The sequence below is a fragment of the Prionailurus bengalensis genome, chromosome B1 (genome assembly GCF_016509475.1).
Source record: "Prionailurus bengalensis isolate Pbe53 chromosome B1, Fcat_Pben_1.1_paternal_pri, whole genome shotgun sequence".
NCBI lineage: Eukaryota > Metazoa > Chordata > Mammalia > Carnivora > Felidae > Prionailurus > Prionailurus bengalensis.
In genome coordinates, this window is record NC_057344.1 from 2,702,207 (window position 1) to 2,720,872 (window position 18,666).

General features: G+C 45.7%; 1 protein-coding gene across 2 annotated transcripts in view; it reads right to left on the reverse strand.

Annotated features, from left to right (window-relative positions):
• Positions 1-18,666, reverse strand: part of CSMD1 (CUB and Sushi multiple domains 1) — a 2,022,422-nt gene that overhangs the window by 46,998 nt on the left and 1,956,758 nt on the right. For both annotated transcript variants that reach the window (XM_043557450.1, XM_043557440.1), the window contains exons 53-54: positions 13,052-13,225; positions 11,462-11,635 (exon numbers count right to left, since the gene is read on the reverse strand). In XM_043557450.1, coding sequence (XP_043413385.1) covers positions 11,462-11,635; positions 13,052-13,225 — 348 coding nt within the window. The remainder of the gene's footprint in view (positions 1-11,461; positions 11,636-13,051; positions 13,226-18,666) is intronic.

Below are 18,666 nucleotides of genomic sequence, written 5' to 3' on the forward strand. Positions count from 1 at the left end.
TGTCAGAGGGCAAGGGAAGACATTAATATAATGATCAGTGGCACGCCTGAGGTCACAAGGATGGTCACTCTAGAACTAAGCAAGGATTAGGGCTCCTGATTACCTGTCCAGTAAAGCATATTTATAAAAATGCATGAGTGTTTCTTGATAACATGAATCCCAAAGGGATCCCCTCCACTGTCTCTTTTTTTATTTTTTATTTTTTGGAGAATAACTGCTATAAGTTTTAGCTTCCAAAAATTCTGTAGAGGCTATGTATGGAGCCTCTTCTCTACACATAATCTCTATTCTTGGAGAAGTTATCTGGAAAAATATTTGAGCAACATAGAGAGACAAAAAACATTGCACATCCGGGGTGTCTGGGTGGCTCAGTTGGTTAAGCTTCCGACTTGGGCTCAGGTGGGTTCGAGCCCCGCGTCGGGCTCTGTGCTGACAGCTAGGAGCCTGGAGCCTGCTTCGGATTCTGTGTCTCCCTCTCTCTCTGCCCCTCCCCCACTCATGCTCTGTCTCTGTCTCTCAAAAATGAATGTTAAAAAACATTTACAAATAGCACATCCTATGATTTCCGCTTTCCAACGTGTATTCTCTTTCAAACTGTTTTGAGTAGTAACAGTCCGTTTTATCCAACATTGCCCTAAATCTGCTCGTGCATTCTTTCTGTCCTGTCCTATTGAATCAGTCCTAAACAGCTGCAGTCAGACACAAATATTGCCCTCATCTGAATACTGAGTGCATAGATAACCTGAGCAATGAAATACTGTAATGCCAGTTTTTGAAACATGATTTGCTAATTGTTGGATCCAATGTATTCCACCTTCAGTCTCTAAGAGCGATTCACTTTCCCTTGACGTGCTTCAAACTGTAGGACCCCGCAAAGCACTCAGCCTCTCAATCCTGTTCCGTCCAGACCAGCGTGGTCATGTGCCTGTGCGCTGTCTCATTAGACGCCACCTCATTAACCGGCCCTAGTTTGTCATGTGCTGGAATCAACATCTGCCCCACGTTCTTGATTCTGTACATAAACCCCAAAGCAATCACCATGTTTTCATGTAAAACCTCTCTGATGATGGAAAATATGACAGATTTCTCCAGCTGTTCAAAACTAGAAACTAGACCGTTCGCTTCTTCCAGGTCGTGGGAAAATAAAGAAAAAGGCACCAGGAGAACATGCCACAGTCACTAATAGCGGGGACCTGGGTGGTCTGGACAGTGAAACTCCTAAAATACTTTGCTAGGTTTGTTACGGATTTGACTCCACCCTGTTATTTGGCTGGGGCAATCTCTGAAGACTTCAGTTGCTTCTGAATTGAATAATGGAATTCTGAATTCTGTCTCCGGTTCTCAGAAACAATTTTCATAATACATCCTTCTATTAAACACAAGAGATTTCTTTGTAGGCTTCTTATATCACTTGTCCGTTTATTAAAACTTATTAAGTAGTGATCAATATAAAGATTATAAGGCTTTACTTGGCAGGTGTCTGAGACGATTATAACAGCACCATGCAATTTAACCTCTATATCCAGAATCTGGTTCGAAGTAGGAAATCCAAAACAGAATCCAAAGTGCTTTTCAATCTTTGATGTCAACACTGTTGCCTACAGATCTAGTGTTTTCATTTTTCACCACTTTATGGAGATGAGAGTGACGTGTGAAGAGCTGCACATAATTCATAGAAAACGGGATAAGTACGATCTGGGGATAAGTAGACACCCGGGAAACCATCTCCACCACGAAGGCCACAAACATCTCCTCTCAAAGGTTGGTTTCTGAAAAAAGTATAAATGACGAATCCTGACTTCTTAGCTGACAGCTTGCCTTGGACTACATTTTTGCCATCTGTATTTACTTTGAAAGGTAAGCCAGGGGGATGAAGTGTTTTGTTTTGTTTTGTTTTTTAATTTCATTATAATTCTTACACTGAAAAGAAAAGTAAATAGAAACTGTTTAAACTTTAAAACTAGGTTTTGGTTAATGCTAAGGCTAAGCTTTAGGTCATAACTTGAAAAACTGGAGGGGCGCCTGGGTGGCTCAGTTTGTTAAGCAACCACCTTTGGCTCAGGTCATGATCTCACAGTTTGTGAGTTTGAGCCCCGTGTCAGGCTCTGGGCTGACAGCTCAGAGCCTAGAGCCTGTTTCCGATTCTGTGTGTCTCCCTCTCTCTCTGCCCCTCCCCCACCCATACTCTGTCTCTCTCTCAAAAATAAACATTAAATATACATATGTGTTTATATATATATATATATTTATATATATATATGTTTATATGTTTATATATATATGTATATAAAAACATAAAAATACTAAACATACAGATTTTCAAATGGCAGTAGGTGACATTCTGAAAACACAAGACAGCCAGTTTTCCATATATCTGGGAGGACAGCCCTGTTTCTGACTGTATCTCAGATCAAATACGCTTCAATGGTCTGACGCACATTCACGACTGTGTTCCCACTGTGACAGACCCTTAAAGAAAAATGACAGGGAGAGACAGCATGCATGTGGGCGAGGAGGGTGGCTGATGGGCTGAATGTTACACTGGAAGAAGCCTATGTAGGTAAAATCGATAATAAACTATCATTATTTCACTGGTGCTGGACAAAGCACCGTGGCAGATGTAGGAGGTATAAACGCAGAGAGGTTTAGTGGCAGCGTGGGGACTAGACAGTGGGACGTCCTAACAAACTTAGAATCCTGTGTGAAACACACCAGACTCAAAAGCTACGGGCTTGACGATAAACAATTCCATTATCTACATCGCAATTGGTTTTAGGTTCTATTTGTGCTTGTGAACTCATACACGTTTATGGGTGTCTTTGGTACACTTCTGACCGTACTTCGCCACGATATCAAGGTTTCACATCCAACCTTAAAAATATGTTGAAAAGGGGCGCCTGGGTGGCGCAGTCGGTTAAGCGTCCGACTTCAGCCAGGTCATGATCTCGCAGTCCCGGAGTTCGAGCCCCGCGTCAGGCTCTGGGTTGATGGCTCAGAGCCTGGAGCCTGTTTCCGATTCTGTGTCTCCCTCTCTCTCTGCCCCTCCCCCGTTCATGCTCTGTCTCTCTCTGTCCCAAAAATAAATAAACGTTGAAAAAAAAATTAAAAAAAAAATAAAAATATGTTGAAAAGTGATTTTTAAATTAAAAAATGGAGGGTATTTTTTTTTCAGGTAGCTTCCTTAAGTTTACATTTTAAACAAGTTTTATTTCTTGACAGCTATTCTAACAAGTCAGATGTGAGCTTGAAATCTGGCAGAGAGAGCCATTATGTTAGGGTGCTCTTTAGCTAAAGCCACACAGAAGCAACCGTGTCCAAATTGCATAGGGATCGTGCAGGGAGCACAGAAACTTTAATTCTGTGGGTAGACTGGGCACTTGTTCAAAGCTTAATCTAGTTCTTGAAAAGGATCATGTATCATTGCTACAGTCCAGCCCCTGCCTCACTCAGGAACATGGAAAACATAGTGAGGATTCCACATAGAATTGATGCATAACAGTAGAATATAAAGTTAACTATACCGTTTCTCCATTTTTATTAAGAATTTTTTGTTTAGGGGCGCTTGGGTGGCTCAGTCGGTTAAGCATCCGAATCTTGATTTTGGCTCAGGTCATGAACTCATGGTCATGAGAGATCAAGCCCAGTTGGGCTCTGCGCTGGGGCAGGCATGGTGCCTGCGTGGAGTTCTCGCTCTCTCTTCCTCTGCCCCCTCCCCTGCTCACACACACTCTCCCTCTCTCAAAAAAAAAAATTGCTTTACTGAAATTCACCAAATCACACACAAACTGGCAAACAGTGAATATGGTAAAACCTTGGATTGTGAGTAACTTCTTCTGTGAGCATTTGCAAGACGAGCAAACATTTCTAATACATTTCAACTTGATAAAGCAGCAATGTCCTGTAATACGAGTAGGATGTGACGCCCAATGTCACATGATCACAGCTGAGCCAATGGCTCTTGAAATCACTTTGATATGCCAGGGCTTTGGATTACAAATACCGGAATGAATGATGCTTGCAAACCAAGGTTTTACTGTATATAATTCTTATTCCTTTTTATTTTTTCTGAGGTTTCACTTCCAAAAAATCCTCAGCAGAGTATACCTGGTAAGATGTAAATTATTCCAATAAAAATTCTGAATCTACTGACAAGCACAGTGGTCACAGGAGTTTCTGACTGCCCTTTGCCCTAGGGGCTCAGTGACAGATCAAACCCGGTGGTAAGAGATGACTTTCTTTCAATGACAGCTGTCCATGCAACACAGGACATGAGTCCCAAGCTCTCAATTCAGTCTACTGAGTGAGGCAGAAGGATACTCAGGGTGGCCCTGATGACTTCTGAACTTCACTTTCTGTGGTATCAGTGATTTACAATCAAAGGAAGGAGGGGGGAAGGAAGGAAGGAAGGAAGGAAGGAAGGAAGGAAGGAAGGAAGGAAGGAGGGAGGGAGGGAGGGAGGGAAGGAAGGAAGGAAGGAAGGAAGGAAGGAAAGAAGGAAGGAAGGGAGGAAAGAAGGAAGTAGGAAGGAGGGAGGAAGGAAGGAGGGAGGAAGGAAGGAGGGAGGAAGGAAGGAGGGAGGAAGAAAGGAGGGAGGAAAGAAGGGAGGGAGGAACCGTCTTCTATTTTTTTGATATTTTTTTGTCTGAAAATCTGTGTTTACATTTCTTTTTGGTCTTCACTCCTGCTTCTTCCATTTTCTTTTATGCCTCGTAAAAACCTGACCGTGAACAGGAAAACAAGAAAATAATGCCTCGTAACTTAAGCATAGCCAATTTAAATTCGTTGGTGTTAGGGAGGAGTAAGAATTAGTTCACTACATTTTTTTTTTTTAAAAGCACTCATAATGGTTTGAGTTCTGTGTAGTATGTTTTAAAAATGTTTTCAACAGAAAGAATTACACAAAGTGTAGAGGACAAGGATAAAATAACTATGCAACATTCAGCATATTGTATAAGACAAATATTTTTGGACTTGTTCACTAACTGAATGATTCAAAATTTTAAAAATGGGATTACTGGTCACAGAGAAAAATAGCCAAAAAAAACCCAACAAAACAAAACAAGAACAATTCATGACTGTTTTTCAAATACATGAAAGTTATGTTTTCATTTTTATCAATACCTGATAAAGATGAAGTGAATTGCAATTCAGACATTCAGGTTTGCTCCAAAGTAAACACTAATTAATTATCGTTGATTACAATCGATTGCCTGACTTTCCTGAGTGAATATACATCTCAGAGGCATGTGGTCCTGGTGGGAAGAACAGAGGACCCTCCTGTTTGCTGGGCACTTGGTGAAGTTTCACAAGCCCCGGTTTATGCAGAACTCACACAAACCCATGACGAGGGCACGCTTCCCTGAGTGTTCCTGTAAGGAAACTGATGTGAAGGTGACCACTGACCGCAGACCCCGGACTGACGCATCCAAGATGAGTGAGTTCGAGAGCTCAGCCACGCAGCCCTGTTCGGGCACAGGTAATGCCGTGTCACATGCTGAAAAATCTACACCTCATTCCCCTTCCGCCCCCAGAAAATACTCTGCAAGTGGAAATCTAAGCACAGCTGCTGGGGGCCTGCCTGCCCCCTGTCCCTGTTCTTCCTGCTCTTGGAGAGAACCTGCTGTACCTTACCTGGGCCCCCGGGCCCTGCTTTCAACAGCTACTCCGGGCTGCCCTGGGTCCGTAGACCCACAGAAGGGGTGTGTTAAATAAAGTAACAGACATGGGATTGGTTCTCACATTTCCCTTAATTTGAAAATGGTGCCATTTAAAAATTTTGAGAACATGTGATTATATATAATTTTTCATAGACCTAAATGCAATCATATGCATCATGATCATAAAATCTTTAGTGATTTTATTATATTGTATTGTATTTTAAAGGTTTATTTATTTATTTTTGGGAGAGACAGAGAGAGTTCCAAGCAGGCTCCACACTGTCAGCACAGAGCCTGACATGGGGGTAGAGCTCAGGAACCATGAGACCATGACTTGAGCTGAACCTATGAGTCAGACGCTTGGTTGACTGAGCCACTCAGGTGCCTCTTTAGTTAATCTTTTTTTATTATTGACTTTTTTTTATTCCTCTCTAAGTATAACAGAAATTTCACTAACCCCATATTTTCTTAATTTTATCTTCACGTGTGTAATCACATAGGGACTATATTTTATCTCTCTGAATTTAGAATTTTTTGATAAGAAAGGAAAAAAATGTCTAAGGTGTGTACACACGACAAACATTAATACATTATGAAAGGAAATACTAAGTGAATGATACTGAAAATTTGTCAGACTTGGTATTCTCACGGAACTGACCGGATCTTTGAGGTTTGGAATTCAGGAGACAGAGCTCCAAGAATGTTTTCATGTAGGAACGTGGGCCTCCAGGACCATGTGCATAATTTGGTTCTTTTTTTTTTTTTTTTTTTTAATTTTTTTTTTTCAACATTTATTTATTTTTGGGACAGAGAGAGACAGAGCATGAACGGGGGAGGGGCAGAGAGAGAGGGAGACACAGAACCGGAAACAGGCTCCAGGCTCCGAGCCGTCAGCCCAGAGCCTGACGCGGGGCTCGAACTCACGGACCGCGAGATCGTGACCTGGCTGAAGTCGGACGCCTAACCGACTGCGCCACCCAGGCGCCCCATAATTTGGTTCTTAAAATAGGTGTGAGACATTTGTTTTCATTCTTCCTCAGGAAACCTGCAACCATATCACGCATTGTATCTTTCTTCCAGAAAGGTAGAACTACAAACAAAAAACACACCTTCTTTTGCTTTCCTAATCCCATTTGCAAAGACAGGGTCTGGCATTACAGCTAGCGTCCTGGATGTGAACTTCCCTTTTTATTTATTTATTTATTTTCTAAAGTGTTTACTTATTTTTGAGAGAGAGAGCATGCAAGCAGGGGAGGGGTAGAGAGAGACGGAGACTGAGGATCCATAGCGGGCTCTACGCCGTCAGCGGCGAGCCTGATGCGGGCTTGAACCCACGAACCGTGAGACCGTGACCTGAGCCGAAGTTGGAGGCTCAACTGCCTGAGCTCCCCAGGCGCCCCCTGAGCTTTCTGACTGATCACAAATGCTACAGGCTTTGCACAGAACTTCGTCCTGTTAATGGCTGAGTCTAAGCCTAATGAGGTGGCCCCACAGTGGACACAGACTGTGTAGGAATCTATATGGAGTCTGGACTCACTTCAGCACCGACTACTTGGGAGTTCTGTTCCAAAGTTCTGGGTGGAGTCTCTCTTTCACACCGTGAGCTAGCTAAATGTTGTAGGAGCACCCGGTGTTCCACACTTCGTTGACCTACCCAAATCAGACATGTGAGAGGTACATATTATCAAGAACTGGGGAGAAGAGATCAAGCACAACGGGAGCACTGGCGTGAGACACGGCCTGCCAAACTTTCTGTGGAATTATTCAAGGAACCCCGTGAGACAAGAATCAGGTTACACTGCAACAGGCGCAAAGAATCCCTGACGATTTTGTTTCAAAAGTAGCTATTCTTGTTATCTTCACCTTGTTGAGTTTTACGACATTTTTTCCCCAAGGCTTCACTGCCTTTATGAGCCCGTCCTCCTTGAAATCATGCTTTCCCTGGTTTTATGATAAATATGTAAACTCTGTGCACTAGACTGTAGCTCTTAGCTCATAAATGAAGGAAACAAACAAAAAAGATAGAAAATAGGAAAACATGAGCAGAAGGCACCTTGGAGATGTTCCGGTGGTTTCCAATCCACTCAGCACCTGTAGGACGGCATTTACCAGGCATCCCCCCACCCCTTCATCACATGTACTGGGAGGAACAGCTTTCAAAATGAAGCACAAATTGAGAGTTCTATACCGCAAAAGACAGCGCCCAGAGAATGAGAAGATAAGCCAGAGTGGGAGGAAATAATAGCAAAGGAGATGACTGATAAAGGACCATTAATCCAAAATAGACAAAGAGCTCTTAAAACTTTGGAAGAAAACAAGAAATCCATATGAAAAATGGGCCAAAGACCTTCACTGATGCCTCCCAAAGAAGATATACAGCGGGAAAAAGCACATGAAAAGATGCCCCACATCCTAGGTCATCAGGGAAACGCCCCACCTGCTAGGTCATCAGGGAAATGCCCCACATCATGTCACATCATAGGTCATCAGAGAAACACCCCACATCCTATGTCATCAGGGAAACGCCCCCCATCCTAGGTCATCAGGGAAACGCCCTCCATCCTAGGTCATCAGGGAAACGCCCTCCATCCTAGGTCATCAGGGAAACGCCCCACGTCCTACGTCATCAGGGAAATGCCCCCATCCTAGGTCATCAGGGAAACGCCCCACATCATATGTCACATCCTAGGTCATCAGGGAAACGCCCCACGTCCTACGTCATCAGGGAAATGCCCACATGCTAGGTCATCAGGGAAATGCCCCACATCATGTCACAGCATAGGTCATCAGGGAAACACCCCACATCCTATATCATCAGGGAAACGCCCCCCATCCTAGGTCATCAGGGAAACGCCCCACGTCCTATGTCACCAGGGAAACATCCCCCATCCTAGGTCATCAGGGAAACACCCCACGTCCTACCTCATCAGGGAAATGCAAATTAAAGCAACAAGGAGAACTACTATCCACCTGTGAGAATGTCCAAAATTCAGAATACAGACATTGCCAAAATACCGACAGGGATGTGGAACAATAGTGACTCTCGCTCCTTGCTGGAGGGAACGCAAAATGGCGCCCCCCACTTTGGAAGACACGGTGGTGCTTTCTGACAACATTAAATATGCTCTTACCATACATCTGACAATTATACTCCTTGGTATTTATCCAAAGGAGTTGAAAACTCATGTCTACACAAAAATCTCTATATGGATGTTTATAGCAGCTTTATTTGTCATCACCAGAACTTGGAGCGACCAAGATGCCTTTCAGGAGGTAATGGATAAATAAACTGTGGTCCATCCTGACAATGACACATCATTCAGTGCGAGAAAGAAATGAGTTGTCCAGCCATGAAAAGATATGGAGGAACCTTCAGTGCATATCACCAAGTGAAAGCAGGCCGTCGGAGAAGGCTACACCCTGTGTGATTCCAACTATGTGACCTTCTGGAAAAGGCAAAACTATGGAGACACTGAAAAGATCAGTAGTGGCCAGGGGTTAGTGGGGGGAGGGACAATGAACAGGTGGAACACTGAGGATTTTTAGGGCAGTTCAGCTATTTGTATGACATTGTCAGGGTGCATACGTGTCATTATGCATTGTCCAAACCCATAGACTGTACGACACGACCAGTGAACCCGGGTGCGAATGGACTCTGGGTGGTGGGATGTGTTACTGTGGATTCGCCGATTGTGACGAATGCACCATCTGGTAGGGAACGTCAATAATGGGGGACGCTGTGCACGTGTGGGCAAGGGATGCCTGGGAAATCTACATCTTCTCAATTTTTCTGTGAACCTTAAAACTTTTTTGTCTATGCTATAAAAAATAACGTCCCCTGAAAAATCAAGTACATTCCTATTTTTTGAGGAAATGGAGAACGGTAAGGAGAGGCAAAATTAATGCTGAAGAGGTCAGTACGTATCCCAGTGCTACGCTGGGCCCGAGGCTTCCAAAGGACCTTCAGCATGGTATCGAAAACCCTGAAAACCGTGAATAAATGGCAGCATTTGATTTCCACTCCTCTTCTTTGGTGGAAGTTAGAGAAAAGTGGAATACAGTCCCCCCCCCCCCCAAAAAAAAAGGTTTGACGAGGAAAATCCCACCATCCTGAGTTCATCCCATCTGCCATCTGGCAAGCACATATTCCGTGTCACGTGGATGATGTCTCAGCAGCTGTGGGTGACATTCTGCCCACCTAATTAGCGAGCACCTCCGGTCTTCGTTGTCATCGACTCCAAGGTATGAGTGATTTTACCCACCTCTCTACTGGCAGAGCAGAGCACAGCATTTGGAACAGAGCATGTGCTTAGTAAATGTTAAATGAAGTTGAACGGAAGGGCTTTGGGGGAGCAGGAACATGGCATGTTTGGATGTCCCTAAGACATCAAAGGCACAATCACGCCGTGCCCGTGTCCAGACAAACCGGACCGAACTTTCCGGGCATTTGTGCGTAATCGTGGCTGCAGCTGTGCTGTGTGCCCGTCGCCCAGGTGGAGAAGAGAACGGGATCCAAGCGGCCTCGTCTCCTAGACCCTTGCGGCCGCCAAGCCAGCGCAGACGCCAACAGCTCTGTCTTCCCGCCACTGCCCACACCCCCCCCGTTTCTTGCAGATCTGCACCCCTCACGCTTCCCTGCGAGAGGCAAGGGTGATCCCCTCGGCTGTGTTTGGAGCGGCGTTTGGAAGCATTCGGGGTGTACCAAACCATCCCGGCGTTCAACGCAAAAACGCGAAGGGGCGAGATGCCACGCGGAAGCCAGCTTTCTGTGCTGGTCCGCACATTCAGAGCTGCCCTCTAAGCCTGTTCGGCCTCCTCCATGGCCCCCGGCTTCCACGACTCATAGTAATAAGAAGAATAACAATACATGAGGTAAACGTGTTAGTTTTCAAGCTGGCCAGACCCCACCCCACGCCCAGCCACGTCACAACCAGAAGCCTGCTTTGCGGGGCTGAATCTAATACTAGTGTTTAGAGGGAAGGGAGATTCGGAGACGTCACCTCGTCTGGAGCACGGGCCCAGCACTCGCGTATAGACTCGGACCAGAACTCTACAGTCTGGGAGCCAAATTTCCCATCGCTGTTTTTAAAAATTGCTGGGATCCCGTTCGGCTCTCGTCTCACATGGATGTAGCCTCCTGGGGCCCCCAGTGGGGAGGTGGGCGATCGTCAGTGAGAGGAACACTCGTTGTCTGGCTCCCGTACCACGTCACTACCATAAACTCTCACCTTCACACTGAAGCACCAGTCACCTTCACGTGCGACATGTTTTCACGGAAAGCAATGGAAGCAGACCCTTAAATACGAGCTCAAACATCTAGAAATGCAACCCCCCCAAAACAGCAGATCTTGAAAATTCAGGTCTTAGCCTAGATCTAGGTGGTGATTTTTGAAGAAATGAATGGGTCGGGGGGGAGGAGAGAGAGAGAGATTTAAAAGCTGAGAACTTCCTAAATGTACCCCCAGGTCTAGAAGCTGAGTCCAAAGACACGGTACAGATGAATGAATGGGTAACGACGAAGGGAAACGGAAGAGGAGCCTACTTCAGAGTCCTAGACTGTTCCGACTGAACACCTGGCCAGTCTTCACCATCATTCTCCCAACTGTCTCCCCCCACCGCCCCGCCCGCCCCCCAGCAGTGAAAGCACCTGCAGAGTCCTGTCCTTGAAGCATCACACACACGGGTGCTTTGGGGTGTTCATCAACCCACTGACCTCAGCCTGCAGGGCTCGTTCCGGGAGCCCTCCCCCACCTCCGGGAGCCCTCCCCCCTCCCTCCCCAACTCGTTCCCGCCCCCCCCCCCACCTCGACACGTGGGCAGGGCGCTACTCCACTGGCCGTTGCTCCGACACTGGGCCCGAGAGGCGCCCTGCAGCAGATAGCCCGTGTTGCAGGTGAAGTTCACGACGTCGTTCAGGTTGAACTCGCTGCCGTTGGTGAAGCCGTGGGCGGGGTTCCCAGGGTGGCCGCAGGTGATGGCTGCGTAGGAAGACAGGCCCACAGCAATGTCAGAAAACAACCAGGTTGTCACCCCCCCTTGGAACATCTCATCGAGACCTTTACAGGCGTGCCCACGTATGGACTCAAAGCCGGCTGTCAGATACCTTACAGGCTGTATTTACACTTGGAAGGGAAAAGGGTGACAAAGAACCATAAGCAGACCTACATGTGTTTATTATAATTATGGACAATAACCTACACCTGGAAGATGTACTTTCTTCATCTTACTAATTATTCTTACGTCACGACAGAACGTCAAATAACTCTATAATGAAGCAGTGAACAACGAGAGGGGGTAAAATTCTTACACGGATTACGAGTTTTGAACATCTTCCCCTTAGAAAACACCAGCTAGTTTCGTGGAACTCTCATTTTGAAACATTACAGGGACTTGGCTGATAAATTGAATATACATCAATTTTTCCAATATCAATTTAAACATCAGGAAAGCAGCAAAATTAGTGTGCATGCTCAAACAGTATTTTCTTTGACAGTCGCCATTGTACGATCTTTAGAAAGGTAGTGAACTGTCATTAATGTCATGCCCTAAATCACAGCAATACAAATCCCAAAGATTCCTTCAGAAGCCCTTTCAAAAGAAACACATTACAGTCAGAAAACTGGTGTTTTCCTCCTCATTTATCTTGTCAACAACGGCTCTTTCTTCTAAGTAAAGCTTTCGCCCCTGAACTCTTCCCATTTACCACCGCACTTTCCTAGATGATACCTGTCATTATCTATGGCTGCATCAACATTTCCTCTGTATAATTCGCAGGAAAATAAAGAATAAACTAGGCGAAAAAGACTATTGGTGTAAAACAAATTTTGCAATAGAGAGTACAATGTCTTCTAAAAACACTAGTTGGTAGTTATCTTGGATGTTATCAAGTTTGAGGACAATCATTCCATGAGATTCTACCTCTTTCTTTTAAAGGAAGGACTGCTGGCAAAACTCTGGATTCTTGTTGAAAGAAAAAATACGAAACAACACGGAAGATCAGGGGTGTGTAGCTATCCGGGGGACTCCGGAAAGTCAACCTGCGGACAGACTCCGTGCCTTGGCCCTCCTTCTGTTTCCACCCTGTTTACCCTGTGATGGAATCAGGCAAATGAGTGCACGACATCGCTCGTCCCGGGATCTACCTGTCTGAGAGGAGTTAAGGAGCACGTTCACTGCGGACCAGCCTCTGGAGGTGCTGGAAGGGAACAGAGGGGGAGGTGGATCGGAAAGGAAGGGAGGAGCCCTGCCCGTAGCGTCTCTCTCAACACAGGTGAAGGGACACGTCTCCATTCTGTCTCACTCTGGAGGTTACACACGTCTGTGCTAAGACTTCCTCCCAAGAGAAAAGGTGACGAAAGTAAGCACATGCTGAAATGCGTTCACGTTGTACTTACGGACACAGACGGGGGTCTGTCCGGACCACTTGTGGTCTTGCAGGCAGATTCGAACGGAAGTTCCAACCAGCCTGAAGCCAGGATTGCACTGATAAACCACAGTGTCCCGGTAGCTGAAGCCGTCTCCGCTGATGTGACCGTTCACGATCGGGTCCGGGGAACCGCAGTGACCAGCTGCAGACACGAGTAAAACCGATAAACGTTTTGCAGAATCAGTCTCTGAGAAAAGTACTGCATTCACGGCCTGTTTACCTTTACCGTCAAGTGCATAACGTGTTGGAATTTTTCCCATTTATACACTGTATTTTATATAATTTTTTTGCTTTGTCACATTTATTGTTCTCAACAATTGTGGGTATCGAGTCATATTTCAAGTATGAAATTGCTAACACAGAGGAATTGCTAATGAAGTTATTTCCCCGATTATGGTTTCCCCATGTATTTCCCTTACTTGTTTCTCTTACCGAGATTTTATGTTGTTACCGCTTTTCCAAATAAAAGCCAGGAAAGGGGAAGAGACACTTGGGATTAGTATTGATATGTTTTGTGACACGTTGACCATGGGAGGTAAGGATTTCCAGTGTGAGAGAGTAGATCGTGGAACTATTTGTGAAATGTCAAGATAAATATCAGAAAATATGCTTAATTTCTTTTTTTATGTTATTTATTTATTTGGGGGGGAGAGAGAGAGAGAAAGAGAGAGAGAGAGAGAGAGAGAGAGAGAGAGAGAGAATCGCAAGCAGGCTCTGCACCATCAGTGTCGAGCCCGGTGAGGGGCTAGAACTCATGAACCTCGAGATCATGACCTGAGCCGAAATCAAGAGTCAGATGTTTAACGGACTGAGCCACCCAGGCGACCCAGAAAATACGTTCAGTTGCAAACATGTGCATTCGCTTAGGTTTGAACCAGTGTCTAGGTGGAGCTGGCTTGTAGTCACTTGGAAAAAGAGTCTAGTATTCAGGGGACGGACGTCCTGAGGACAGAGCAGGCAGGATTATGGATGTTAGCTGACGCTCCCTGAGCTTGCCCGTAGGATGTGTGTGGGGCCGGGAAAGAAAAGGCAGGAAGGTGCCATCAGGACGGACATTCACACTGAGGGAGAGGTGAAAAGTGATGGCGGGAAGGAATCTGAAATGCGAGAAGGTCATTGATTGGCAAACGTTGTCCAACAGGCTCCAGTAACAGAGAGCGTCCGTGTGCAGAAGGAAGTAAGGGGCGCTCCGTTCTCTGTGAGCAGAAGGGTGGGGCAGTGGGACGACGACCCTTGGCTTGACTGCACTTCTGGCAGCTCCCGAGCCTTCTCACCCATGCCCCTTCGTGTAAAGTCCAGTGTTAGCAAAAACTGTGCGAGGTCAGTTCAGTGAGAAGCCCCCACCCCCCCACTGCCTGATGGGTTTCCATCCCCCGCCACCCCCGGGTGAGGTCTGTCCCCCTGGCCTGCCTTCAGCACCATACTGCTAGGTCAGGTTCGCCGGAGCCCCCCGTACCCCGATGTGCCCTCTTGGGGACCCCCGCCCGGGACCGCTCCTCTCCGGGACTGTGACCCCCACTCCCAATGCAGCACAGATGAGCGCCACCTCTCTCCCCCACTGGAAAATCCCAATGCAGTGACCCCACACCTAGCATGATGGTACCACACACAGTCTGCCTTCCCATCCTTAACAAGCGTCCTTCACACTTTTTCACCTTTAAGAACCACACGGTGCCATGTGGCACAGAGGAAACTGGGAAGAGGGGGGCTCGGTGTGGCTGTTCCGCTCTCCACCTGCCTTCCTGCGCTCTCCCCTTCCCTTCTGCTCCACTCTCCTTCCCCTCACCTGGTCCCCTCCACCCCTTCCCTCCTCACCTCTCCCTTCCTCTCCTATGCAAAGAACGGCTAATCAACAAAACAGGAAGCATTAGGAGCACCTGACATTCCAAGGATCCGTGTTACACATGGGTTTGGGATGCATATGAAGAAAAAGGCGTTCACCACAAGTTCCTAAATGACCCATACAAACCTCAAAGCTGATGTGGATAGGGAGGGACAGGCGGGAGTAGAGGCAGAGTATTTTTTTAAATGTATAATTATTTATTTTGAGAGACAGAGATGGGGGGGGGGGAGAGAGAGAGAGAGAGAGAGAGAGAGAGAGAGAGAGAGAGAGACTGAAACTCTAAGCAGACTCTGTGCTCAGCTTGGATCCTGACTCGGGGCTGGATCCCACGAACATGAGACTGTGACCTTACCTGACATCGAGAGTTGCACACTTAACTGACTGAGCCACCCAGGAGCCCCCATGCAGAGTGTTTTGATGTTGACTCCCCCTGTTCATTTATTTCCCAAATAGAGCACACAGCTGTCAAAGCTTTACACAAAGCAGACCACCTCCAAGGTGGAGAAAGTTGTCAAATCGTTGCCATGCAACAATTGGTGCTAACTTCATCATTCTGAAGAATTTAAAATAATAATCTATGTTTCTGCTTCTGACAGCGTTTACCGGCACTGTGTCCTCCTGGGTTTTGCACTAAGTGTATTATCGGCAAGGTGACTTTGCAGCACGGAGAGGGAACAGACCCGATCGATGGCCGGGTATCCCTGCTCCAACAACGTTTATAAGAAGTCGGGCCAAAAAAGTCATGCTAGATTTGGTCGATTCTTTGTCGCCTCGACAGGTTTTTCCCATTCGGCCAGATCGATTAAGTCGATCCTGGCAAGAGGCCCGATCACCTCCCCCAAACAGCGACCTGATGCACGCAGAGAACTCAGAGGAGGAAGGATGTGCTCCAAGGGTTGAAGAATGAGCCTCTGAAGCTGGGAATGTTATCACAGAACACTGACCTTGGCTCCACAAGCCCTCTGCCACTCGAGAGGCCGTCACATGCAAAGTGTGCCCTGTTAGGCGGGAGATGGGGCCATTTTCCAATCCGGGTGACGAGGACTAGTAAAAGAGCCAGACGAGGGGCAGCACACGGGCTTGGCACAGAGGTCCCACAGAGAGCCCAGCCACTTTTGAGGTGACCATTAAAACATGTGCTTTCTAGAAACATGTACGACAACACAATCCAATTTTCAAAGAGGGAGTGGGCCACCTAACTCCCGGTTGTTGCTCTAGAAGAATGCCAAGCGCTTTGGGGATTATTTCTGAAGCCTGCCACCACTCCATGAGAAGGGACTTGGGGCGCTGGGCAACTGGGATGCGAAAGGGGGGTGCGTAGCGATGGGAAAGCCTCCACCATTTATAGGATCTGCTTGGTCTCACCCTTGACTCGGACAAACGTCCCTGGCCAGACTCACTCTGAGACCTTAATAAACATTTTCTCTTTCGTAATGGGTTTTTGTAAGAGCACATAGTTTGAGTCTGCGCTATCTTCTGGAAACCTGGGACAGAGCTACTCTTAATGGTCAGGAAGGTATCTGTATACTTTCGATATTGAAGGGACAAGATGACAGCCACATGTGGAAGCAACAATTCCCAATGGCGCCTCTTCCCTGACATGTGGTCATTTCAGTTCTTTTGAGGATCTGGCCTTCAACACGAAAAGGACACAGAGGATGTCCTTCCAAAGCACTTCATTTTGGCTCAGGGCCTGACAGGAAGGATCCATAGCATCACCTGCTGCTTCTGCGTCCTCATTTGAATACATGTAGACCATGTGACTTCCTGATTTGAAGCTAACACATACCAATCTGACCTTCACTCATATGATTTTCCAGCCCATGCGTTAAAATGTTTTTAAAACATTCAAAGTCTTAAACCAATTACAAGCCATTCACAAATACAGAATATTCACACAATTTCACTTAAGAGTATTTAACCAGAATGTTGACAGTATGTAAAAATATCATGGGCAGGGGGGAATCTGTGTTAGGTAGAATTTGAGCTCAATATACTCGGAAATCTCTTTCAAATGTAAGAGTCTATTACTTTATGACAATATTGTGCTGTCTTTTGTGAGTTTCTTTATCCTTGATGTAGCCACATTTTGTGTTCGATACACTATGTAGGAAGTGTTTCTCTTTATCTATCATACAATGCTTTGTAATTATCTTCATGCTTCTGTCCAGTGGCTAAAATGTATGTCACCCATTAAATCCCTGTGACAGTGGACAGTGAGGTCCTTTCCATTTTGAAAGTATATCCAAATCCATTACCTGCTAGGCGATCTGACAGTAATTTAATGATGATTTCCTAATGGCCAGCAATGTTCTTGGGGCATGGGATTGCACAGAAAATAAGATCCAACCACAGAGAGTGAAAAGGCGATGGGGAGGTCTAATTCGGAAGGGCCTGAAGGTGTGTGCATCCACGGGAATGGGGGAGCAGGGCGGGACATGCAGCCAAGAGTGGACACTGGAGACCCTAAAGCAGGCAACATGACCATGGTGTTATAGAACCACATTATCCATTTACTGGAAGGGCATCCACTTTTATCTGCTTATAACTGTACACACTGTTCTTTACTTCATGCGTCTTCCACTACTTGGATGGGTTCCGCTACTACAATTCTGCTAAGTGTAAACGATAACAAAGCATAAGACAATCTATTAACTACAAAATAAAAAAAAAAGAAATTCAAAGCAAAGTATCAACTAATTAAAACGATGTGAGTATATAGTTGATCCTAGATCCTACTTTTTGTTGTTGTTTGTTTGCTCCTTTGTTCTTTGTTAACATTTGGCTTCCGCTTAAACACAGAGCACTCAGTTTTCTACAGGCAATTCTGTAGCCAATAGAGTCACACCAGGAACTCAGCTCTTGAGAAATATCAGCTGGAAATGCTTTCAGTAAAGTGTGGAAAGAAAATCTGGGAGTGACAAGCATGCGGGCTGCTTTATTTCTGGATCAATCCTACCTGTGAATTTAGTAATCTGCCACTAAGCGGAACCCGAGAGCACCGACTAGGGCTCGGGGACGAGGCAGAGTGGTAAAAACTGTCACTCTACGGGATTTTTAATTCTGTAGCCAGCTAGATAGGTATAGGAATATCTCCTACAGGAATTGCCAAATTTCCTTTTACTTCAAGTAAGAATGACCAAATCTATTCCTTCCACGGTTCTGGAACGTTACATTTTCTACCTTTTCTCCAAGTGCGGAATCAGTATGTCTGCACTGAGGGAAATCCCCCAACTCTTATAACTGGTTTTGAATCAGTAGCTGAATTAGGAACTCAGTGCCAGCGTGGGTGCTGCCCAGTGTCGGGCAGATGGTTCTCTGGAGCCCACAGGCTACACCATGAGTGAACATCATTCTATTGGCCTATGGAGACCACTGAAGGATAGAATAGGGACCCTTCAGAATTTCCAGAACAACCGAGATTTCATTTGTGCTGCAGTGGAATAGGCCAGGTCACAGCCACCTGGATGTATCACCTCCTTTGCCAGGTAATTGCTTTGTGCTACAGTCTTTGAAATTCCTGGCTTATAGTTTAGGCTATTCTGTATATATTGAAGGCTGCATTGTTGTTTTCATTTATAAAGTGTTACTATATTGCAGTTAGAATGCTCCAGATAAAAAAAGAGAATGTCTTTTGATAATCTTTCTCTAAAATTGGGTTAGGAGGGATAAAATTTGCCCAAGAAGTTTTTTTTTTTTAATGTTTATTTGTTTTTGAGAGAGAGAGAGACAGACAGAGT